Genomic DNA, 10,740 nt, shown 5'->3' on the forward strand with positions numbered 1-10,740 from the left:
GATTTCGGTCATTTAAGATGTAATTAACTATAGGGGTTTGCCCTTATAGAAAGCTTTTCCGAACCCAGCCTAAAATAAATCCTATTTAATTTTTTGTATTAAATAGGAGAACTTGTCGACAAATAAAACGGTTTTGCAGACCAAACGAATGTCATATATTTCGTAGTTTATTTGATCGAGTCTCATTTTCAAGTCTTCTGTTTATCCCTCGGGATAGAGGCAAGATTTGAGGTAGAACGCCCTTTCATTTAAATTGTAAAAAATATGAGGTCAGTTAGATTTCATTTTTTTCTAAAATTATATGTAAATTAAAACGTCCTTCCGAAGCAGGCGACGGGACTTCACTCCCAGCGACCGACAGCTTCTTACGGACAGCTTTGAACAAATCACCCACCAATTTTTAACTTTCCCCCTTTTAGCTGCCGACAGTAGGATGATGTGCTTCCCATCATTGGTGAAGGAATATGTGTTTATGAATCCACGTGCTTAATCCTCTGGTCAAACTATCATGTTCTTCCCATAAGAGATTGTAGGAATCCATAGGGATCACGTCACACCACAAATGGTCCTGTAGTTGGCCCCCAATTGAAAACTCTACTTTGCATCTCTGATCAAAACTGACCTGATTGTTTTTTCAGCCACGTTAGTGATATGGTTGGAATTGCTTTTGAGTCGCAAGTCTCAAATTCTCTATCATCTGTGTTGATGTCATGTTTTTGTTGCTCCCGTCGTTGATGGTGAGACTGCATACCTTTTCATTTACTGTGCAGTGGGTGTCAAATATGTTGTTATGAAGCTACTGCGAATTCTTCATGTCCTCAGTCTGTAGAATCCATTGAATCACGAGCGCCTCTCTTTCATTTGGGGGAAGCTAATACACCTCACCCTGTTTTTTTGCTTTCTCCTAGTCACCAATCTCCTCCATGACACCCTGATCTATGAGTGTGACTACGCTGCTCATGGGCAACTGGAGGCTATGTGGCCATAGCAGTGGCATTTGTAACACTTCCTGACCGATATAGGGTTGGAGGAACTACCTTTCTCTTGTTTCTTTTTGCTCTGATATGGAGTTTCATTCCCTTGTCCGGGCTTGCCAATGTCTCCCGTGGTACCCTGTCAGCATGGTAATTGTAGGTGATTGCTTGTCAGATGGTTGCTGTCTGAAGGATGGTTGTTGCTTGTTCTGCTTCTATAGCCTCTTCACCTTCAGGGCTAGTGCCTGAACATCTCCAAGTGACGAATAAGACTGCAGTTGTACTACATATAATAGCTAGCTTCAGACCCACCAAAAAATGTGCTATGGTGTGCTCCTATGGCTCGACCAGATCACACCTCATCTACAACTGATCAAGCTGCTCCGTGAACTCATCTACTGAAAGATCCCTTTGATGCAGGTGGTGAATCCTCAAACATAACCTGACAGTAAAGGGGTGAGAGGTATTTCCTCTGCATCACTTTCTTCATCTTTTCTCACCTAGTAATCTTATCGTTATCTTCACTTTTCCTCAGTCTCTGTAAGGTCTCCCATCACAAAGAGACACTTTTCTTCAATTTGTTGTCAGTTAATTTGACCCTCTTATCCCCTGACAAATCTTTATACTTGAGGATTTGTTCAACAGATTATAGGCAATCAATAGACTTCCAGATCCATATCTCCCTTAAACTCTGGTAGATCCATTTTGATGTTAAAGTCTCTGTGTCGTCCAAATGTGACATCTCCTCTCAGAGATTCTCCCTCTGGGAGGGATTCATGTATCGTTTTCTAGGCCTCCTCTGATATTGTATTGCGAAACGTCGTGGCTTGTCTTTTTCATCTCTAAAAGTCTCCCCATGGAAGGGATTCAGATCATCATTTTTTTCTTCCCTTCGACTCTCCAAATCCTGGTTGAAGGTAACCTCCTTTCGTGTTAATTGTTCAATCTTCGCAAGCTTTTATTGAAGACGACGTAGCTCTCGCCGTATCTCTTTCCCGATAGGCTCAGAAATATTTCTCTTTTGTTGCATGTCTAGGGAATAAGGGATGAGAAAGAAAAATTTTGGCGGGGTTAGGGTTTGGGTTGTGAAAAGGATATTTGGTGGTTGGAAAAAAGATTTTTGGTTATAATGATGCTAGTAAAACCTAGGATAGGATTAGGGTTATGTTAGCTCTGATACTAAATATACCGAAACTAGGTAGGAACTCAGCAGAAACACAAAACAAACTATTACTAATGTAGAAATAGGTTTACAACTTGACACAATGGAAAGTGAAAAACAACGATTGTCCAATCTCCGGCTAGGGATAGAAGAGTAGATCCGAAAGTGGGGTGTGTCGACACATAGTGAGGCTATGCGGAAGGGTTGGTGGCTGTGAGGTCGGTTAGGAAGGAGTTTGGGGATCGGTAGGTGGGCTGGACAGCGAGAGTGGCTGCAGTGAAAGGGTTGCCGGGGGCTGATAGGTAGTCGGTAGGGTTGAGACAGCCCGGCTGAGGACAGTAATGGGGGTGGCCTGAAGTGTGGAGGATCTGACAAAGTGGACAGCAAGTAGAAATGCGGGAAAGTGATTTAACAGGCCATGAAGGGGTCTGGACAGCAAGGCATGTCACTGGAAAAGGCTGGCTGGTTGCTTGGAGGAATTCTGGGAAGTTGGAAAGGCTAAGTTGTTCAGGAAGGGCGGCTGGGTGCAAGGATGAAGTATGGGAGAGGCCACAGTGGAGGAGAGGGGAGGAGAAGGGTTAGGTAAGGGTAAAAGGGAAGATACAACACCACATCGGAGTAGGATGCAGCCGGAGCACCACCATCTCCTCGGATGCAGACCTAGAGCAGGGAGAACAACTGCACACATGAATCTGAAATCTGAAAACTACATAGACTGCCCTAATTCTTTGAAAATAACAATATATGGATTCCTATTGGAGGAGAAAAGGAAAGTGGAGGAAAGGAAACTTCCATACAAAAGGAAGGGGTATGAATACTTCAGAAAATGGTCATTAAAGGCTTTCCATAAGGAGAAAAGGGCAAAATGAAGGTGGGAAAAGGGGCAGGCGGCATTGCTGCCCTCTCTATAGGCCGCCCGGTCCAGTTGTGGCTTGGATCGATGCCTTATGCCAGCCAGTTTAGCCGGCTGGCTTTTCTCGCACCCGATTGGGATGGAGCCTCTCTCGCATCAGTTTAAGTTGCGTGATAAAGATGAGGAAAAAAGTTTGCACAGACAACTTGAAGCTATCCACATACATAACCTAGATTTAAAGAGCACTTAATTGACTACAAATAATTTCTTTTACTCAAGAGATAAAATTCAAATGTTCATCATGGATCCCTATTTATGGAATTGAGTTATAAGTGTAAGACAAATATTTAAATGCAAATCTAATCTCATCCAATTCCGGCAAACCATAAACTTACGTGGGTTTTTTTTTTGCTTGTTTAAAGGCCTACAGTATATCATCTCCTTTAGGTTGCATGGAACAACCCAAAGAGTTGAGATCATTATACTCATCCAAGAATTCAAGAGCTAACTTCTACAATTATTTATTAGTTATCCAACTGTTAATCTGACTAGAAAATTGTGATTAGTTTTTTTTTTCTTTTTCCCCCCAGATATCACTTCATTTGAAGTGATACTTGCGACATTTAAGTAGTTTGGTGGAACTGAGATGGTGAGATCTGTGGAAGCAACATCTATTTTACAAATCCTTCGTATAGAAGAATCAATAGTAAATTCTAGAGGTTCAAATATTCTTCGTTTAGATCATATATTTTAAAATTTTTCTAATGAACATATCAATAGACAAATATTAAAAATATAACTATGATAAAACAAACATTTGAATATAATCTCATTGTCTAACTCGGGTATATTTTAAAATGTTTTTTCCTAAACATATAAAGAAAAAACTCCGAGTGCTGAATTGGCCATATATATAACTTACGTCTTCAACACAAGCCCCTCAGATCATAGCAACTCTAGTATGCATGTGTTAAAGATAGTCGAGATTCTTTACTTTATAAATATGACAACCGTCCTCTTTTTTTTTTCTTTTTAAGTCCGATAACTTTTTATTCCAAATTCTCTGTGATCGCTGATCTTTCTAATGAATTTTCTGACATCGAATATTTTTTGGCTTTTAAATTTGTAGCAAAACAGAGAACAGGCCATTCCACATCAAGTGAGGGGTCCGCTGCATCATTCTTTAGATGCAATTGAAAGTTTGAATGCATCTAAGGTACATTAGTTCGGCTCTGCTGTGTCATTTAGTTTTAACTTGGTTTCTTATACCGATTGAAATCTTGTCTTTTGTAACAAGTTTCTATTGTCACTGAGCAGGATGAGAAGAATTCATTTTCAACGTTCAGGGAGCAGCTCCGTTATTTGCAGGTTATTTTTTTTCCTTTTTGCGTCCATTTCTTACTTTAGGGGCTATTTCATTGTTTGACTTTCATCTGCTTTCCTTACAGTTGACTGAGAGAAGTAGAGTCTGTTTTGGCAGATCTGGAATACATGGGTGGGGCCTATTTGCTTGCAGAAAAATTCAAGAAGGAGAAATGGTATAGCAAACAACAAATTGTACTGTGTCTGTGTGTGGTCATATTACAATTTTTAGTGCTCCTTTCTCACTGATGCTGATGTTTTTTTTTTTGCTTGGATGGAGGCATTGATAACTTGCTATCCAACTTAAAAAATATATTTGAACTTGTTGCTTATTCACACCTACGTAGTGCTTCAGCATCACTATGGCCGGATTTATCTGCAAGCATGTTTTTAATCTTAAGATTAGATTTTATATGAATAAATATAAACTTATTTTAATGGAGCAACTCAGCAGGTTGTAAGGATTAACTTATCTGGTTTCAAAACAGCAATCTAATGTAAATGGTTTGCATGGCTTGCATTTCATTAGTTAAATAAAGAGAAAATCAAATATATATTGTAAACAATGCAAATATCTCTCTCTTTCTCTCTTTTGCACTCCCTCCTTTTCTTCTTCCTCTGTCTATTCATGAAAACACATTTTTTGTCACTTGTATACCAAAATGAGTTCATTTTGTCTGCATATATACAGTTGCTAAAACTCCTTGATCTGAAACGTTGACATGACTGCTTTATTGTAACTCTTCCCTATAAAGTTCACTTTTCCAAGTAACTGTACTAATGCTATTGATAATGGATGTGATTTATTTTTACCCTATATTGTTTGTGTTGTGCCGAATCTTCTTGTGCGATAGGCTTTAGTAAATAATTAGAAATAATTATTTTTTGGTATGCATTGATAGGTGCTACAATAGTGCAATGGACGGAAATATCCTTTTGTTTTACTCTATGTTAAGCTTTGTTTTCACTTCACAGGTACTTGAATATCGGGGCGAGCAGGTGAGACGTAGTGTTGCTGACTTGAGGGAGACCCGGTACCGGTTGGAAGGAAAAGATTGCTATGTAAGCCTTCTATCATGCGTTGCTTTATTTTTATATTTCTTCGCACAAGATGGCGATCCTCAGTTCAATCATCCATCTAAGTTTTGCAGTTTGAGACTTCTGAATGAATAGCACTCCTGCTAAGAATACTCTTAAAGAAACCATGTCCATTCTGGAGGAAGTTCGAAAGTGGCTGATTTATTGATATCTTATAGTTTTTTAGGTGATGGAAATATCGTAATTAAATTGAGATTAGAAAAAAAAATAATGATTACATACACTTCTATTCTAACTGATTATGTTTGACTAAATTAATAAAAAAAGGATCTGGTTTATCTCAAATTTTTTATGCAATTTCTTAGGGCCTTTTTGGGAAAGTGTTAAATATGAGAAAATCAACAAATTTCTTAAAGAAGATTAAAACTAATATCTTGCTCCTTATTTAATGGGGAGATATGAATCAATGATTTATTCAAAATTTTTTTTATCAATATGTATATTATCTGATGGAGTTACTATCATTGCTTATTGACTTAAGTTATCTTCAATAGTATGATCCTTAAATATCTAGAAGAGAGGAATTCATTTAAGTTTCTATGTCAAGAATCACTTGGTCAATTATGGAGAAATTCTCTGACGAAGTTTTTTTTTTTTTTCCTAAAATATTTTTAGCTACTTTCTTACAAGATGATATATTGTGATGGGGATATGACAATTTTACAAAAAAAGAGAACCCTATCAAAGATAATATTCTACCAATAACCATTTTTCAGAGTTTTAATTTATATAACTCTTGCCGAGATGAGAATGATTAGGTGGATGAGTGGCTTTACACTTAGAGACAAAGTACGCAATGAATATATTCGTGATAGGGTTGGTGTAGCTCCTGTGACAGACAAAATTAGAGAAAGTCGCCTTAGATGGTTTGGTCATATTAAACGTCGACCATTAGATGATCCGATTAGGAGAGTAGATGTTTTAAATTCGACTTGTGTTAAGAAAGGCAGAGGTAGACCTAGGAAGACTTGGGCTTATTGTATTAAAAATAATCTTAATTTACTAGAACTAAATGAAAATATGACACTAAATAGGACGCAATGGAGAAAAAAGATTCATGTAGCCGACCCCACGTAGTGGGATTAAGGCTTTGTTTGTTGTTGTTTGTTGTTGTTTGTTGTTGTAGTTGTTGTTTCAAAAATCTCAATTACACAAACTTTTGTCAGTAGTTGTATCACTTATACTGATAAGTGATAACACATTTCTTTTACAAAGGCGACAAACTGACCAATGGTATTTATTCTTATGATTCTTATGAAAATATCGCCAAAAACTCAATTTATTAATGGGAAAAAAATTCTTTATATGGATTTCTAATTAATTTTTTAAAAATTAAATAAAACAGTAATAATAATAATAATAATAAGATGAGAAAAAATTATATATATAACTTTATATACACTTATCTATTAAGTTTTTGTAAAAAAATCAATTAAAACCAAATTTTCCACGAAATGCATTACAAACTGTGTTTGGCACATGCATGGCTGCGTTTGTTTCAACTTTTTGGACGGCTTTTTGAAACCAAATTTTCAAATAATGCATTTGTTAAGAGATACTATCTGGTTGGGATGATAAGAGATTCATTAAGTCAAAGTCGGGCGATCATTTAATAATCTTTACGAGGAAATCCTTAACGAGGATGAATATTTTAGTAGAACAATGTCGTATAATCTTCCACTTTTGAGATTTTGATGAGAAAATGCGTTTATTAAGTATTGATATAGAGACATCTTTAATTAAATTGCTTGTTATGGAATTCTGCTGGTTGAAAATATGGGGCGTTTATGTTGTGAAGAATTAACTTTTATAAACCATGTGGACATACTAAAAATAAAATGCTTCAAGTTTAAATAGTATCTGCTTGTTTATGTTGAACCACTTTGTCTTGGATGCATTTTTATTTTGCTTCATTTTATCACTTTCTTTTTATTGCAGCTTTTTAAGATGAGCGATGAAGTAGTTATTGATGCTACAAATAGAGGGAACATAGCACGCTTGATCAATCACTCTGTAAGATACAGTTTCTCTCTCTCTCTCATGATTGTTTCCCCTCCACTTGATGGAAAACTTTATGCCATTATCTGATAAATTTATGGATCTCAATGCAGTGCATGCCCAACTGCTATGCAAGGATTATGAGCGTCGGCAATGGTGAGAGCCGAATTGTTCTCATAGCCAAAACAACTGTTTCTGCCGGCCATGAGCTGACGTAAGACCTGCTTCCAAATTTCTCTGTTTCCATGAATTATTCTTTTACAAAAAAGTTATTTTTCATTTACTTTTGAACTCGGTGCTTCTTTAACAATTTAATTTTAGTTTGGATTGCTCGTGAGGGTATATTTGCGCCATGTGATATTTCCTTGGGGGGTTGTTTAGAAAGCATGTAAATTAAACCATCACTAAAATTTAAAGGAAGTGAAAGAAAAATAACAAACAAATTCATGTTTATCTTACTTCTCAAACATTTTATTACATCAAAACAAATGCTACTATAGGTTTTAACCGTGGTTATTCCATATAACACATCATACACCAAACTATAATTAAAACATGATGCTTTTACCATACAAATATTAGGGTTTGTTTTGTATTTATTTTTCCCACTTCAAACTCTACTGTTTTAATAAATCTCATTTCCCCCTGTTATTTGTTACATCCAGAATTTGTCAAATCTTAATATTCACAGGATTTAATAGATTTAAGATTCTCACGGATCTTAAATCTAAAAATATATAGTTAAACTATTTTTCTCTATTTATTAAGTTTGAACAGTTATGGAACAGTATTTTTTTTTAAAGTCAGATGGTAGCTAGAAAGCTGCCACCGCACCCAGCCAGGGGCCCAAAAGTGTTGGAAAAATGCATATTTCGGCGGCAGTTTTTTGAAAAAAATTACCAAAACTCAATTTACCCAACCGGACAAAATTGTGGTGTGGCACCGCACCGCTGCCCCAAACAGACCTATAATCTTCTCAACATTTGAATTTGCTTAAATATCAACTTTCAAGGTCACTAACTTCTACTTGTGTAGCCAAACATCCCCTTCGGGCCTTAAAATTTTATTTTGCTTGAAATTATTTTTGCTGCATTCTTATCAATTCTCTGTTAAAATAATTTTCGATGTTGCTGATCATACAAATATTACTTAATTTCTCATGTTTTCCCCATACTTGCATGCATCATTCCACCTTACTGTGTTTTCTTACTTTTGCTGCAGCTATGATTACTTATTTGACACTGATGAAAGCGACGACCGCAAAGTCCCCTGCCTGTGCAAAGCTCCAAATTGCAAAAAATTCATGAATTAAGGTTAGCTGTACATTCCACAGTAATCTCTTGCAATTCTTTAGGGAGATTTATTTCGTCAACTTTGCTGTCTATTTAAAAGCAAAGATGGTTCAATTCCTTATAGTTTTAGAATCTGTTTGGAGCAGCTGCAGCTTATCCAGCTCATTCAGATAGATTATCATTCTTTTTATAGTGAGAGCACTAATCTTCTATTTGATCGATTCTAGCGTAGCACAGCACCATATTTTTCATTATAGTATTTGTTTCATTCTTTTTCCAGAACTAGTGAGCCCATTTTTACAAACAATTCTGGGTTTTTTACATCCTTTTATACCTTTTCTGTAAATTTCAAATGTTTGCAAAGTCAAGCATGTAATCTTTATCTTTCCCTTGATTTTTGTTTCTTTAATTTTTTTTGGGAACCTTCAATGTGTTATTGAAGGGAGAGAGTGCTTTTGTGAAGAAACTGGAGCTCTTTTTCTATATTGTTGAATTGTGCGGATGGTAAAGTTGCAATATTAAATGATTTATGGGACTCTGAAATGAAACTTGTTTGTTGATCCGTGCATGATTAAGCTTTTTTTAAAGTTGGAAGAAAGTTGCTTGCTTTGCAGCTTTAAGCTGTAGGCCGAAGTTTTATACCTGCTTCAGCGATTAGAACTGATTCTATAAGAGGTCGTTTGGGATATGGGTGTAAATGAGTCGAATACGAATGAACAGAGCTTGTGTTCATGTTCAGTTTTTTTGAAATTTAGTTTTTTTGAAATAAACTTGTGTTTGAAATTGTCCGTGAAGTCACTGTTAGTGTTTGTTTCTTAACGAAAGAGCCGAACAGTTCGCAAACAACGAGCCAGTTTGACATCCCTAATATTAATATATGTATAAATAATATGATATATTAATTATATAACTTATATTATATAAACATATAATATCTATATTAGTATATTACTAATATAGTATATTAATTTATTATTTTAACAATTTATTATAAATTATACTTTTTAAAAATTAATTTTTAAAAATATCATAAATTTTTTTATATATAAAAATTTTAAATTATTTTATATTTTGAACAATAATGATTCGAACACGAATTAACACATCATTGTTCGTGTTTGGTTCGTTTAACTAACTGAACAAAAAAATTTGTTCACGTCTGTCTCGTTTACTCATTGAAGAACAAACAAGTTCAAAATATAAAACTTGTTTGTATATTTTGGACAAATTTGAGTTAGTTAATAACGAACACGAACTATTCGTGAATAACGAGCTTTTTTGACAGCCCTAGTTTGGGATCACTTATATATTTTATTTTTATTATTTTTTATTTTTATTTTATTTTATTTTGGAATAAAGCATGTTTGACATATTTGATTAAGATATGATAAACTATTTAAAAATTACTTTGAATATTTTAAAAAATTATATTAATTTACGTTTAGAAATAAAAAAATAAGAATATATAGAAAGTATTTCAAATAAAAATAAATAATAGAATTGATTTTAAAGAAGCCCTCTAATAAATAACAGCTCAAATTTAATCATCATCGATTGATTATCTGAGCAAATTTATTATCTGATTATTTGAGCATTAATTTAAAACTTGATTGATGATAAATATAACATGAGAAATCATATTGCTGCTGCCAACTGCCCAAGCAGTTATCATCATAATTAGTCACTATTATTATTATTATTTATTGGTCCATTTGAAAGTCGGTATGCTACGATTTTATTGTTGTAAAGGGCAAGAATGAGCTCAAGATCTTTGCTACAACTTTCAAGAATTTTTATGATCTGAACTACTTGGGCAGTATGAAAAAAAGTCTCTTCATGAGCAAACAAATTATTCCTCCATTCAAGCCTCCACTTCGAAATGAGCAAACAGACTCTCTCTCTTCATTTAAGTCTCACCATCATGATGAGCATACAAAATATTTCTTCATTTAAGCCTCTCCTCCGGGATGAGCAAATAAACTATCTTGCTCTTCCACAAAA

The 10,740-nt window shown here is 34.9% G+C and overlaps 1 protein-coding gene across 1 annotated transcript in view; it reads left to right on the forward strand.

Moving 5' to 3' along the window:
* LOC110018473 (histone-lysine N-methyltransferase ATX4-like) overlaps positions 1 to 9,087 on the forward strand; it is a 44,375-nt gene extending 35,288 nt beyond the window's left edge. The window contains exons 16-22 of the mRNA XM_020715802.1: positions 4,119 to 4,205; positions 4,307 to 4,357; positions 4,438 to 4,527; positions 5,327 to 5,413; positions 7,388 to 7,462; positions 7,561 to 7,661; positions 8,669 to 9,087. Coding sequence (XP_020571461.1) covers positions 4,119 to 4,205; positions 4,307 to 4,357; positions 4,438 to 4,527; positions 5,327 to 5,413; positions 7,388 to 7,462; positions 7,561 to 7,661; positions 8,669 to 8,759 — 582 coding nt within the window. The 3' untranslated portion in view covers positions 8,760 to 9,087. The remainder of the gene's footprint in view (positions 1 to 4,118; positions 4,206 to 4,306; positions 4,358 to 4,437; positions 4,528 to 5,326; positions 5,414 to 7,387; positions 7,463 to 7,560; positions 7,662 to 8,668) is intronic.
* Positions 9,088 to 10,740: the final 1,653 nt, after the last annotated feature.

Source organism: Phalaenopsis equestris, unplaced genomic scaffold, assembly GCF_001263595.1.
Source record: "Phalaenopsis equestris unplaced genomic scaffold, ASM126359v1 Scaffold000022, whole genome shotgun sequence".
In the NCBI taxonomy this organism is placed as follows: domain Eukaryota; kingdom Viridiplantae; phylum Streptophyta; class Magnoliopsida; order Asparagales; family Orchidaceae; genus Phalaenopsis; species Phalaenopsis equestris.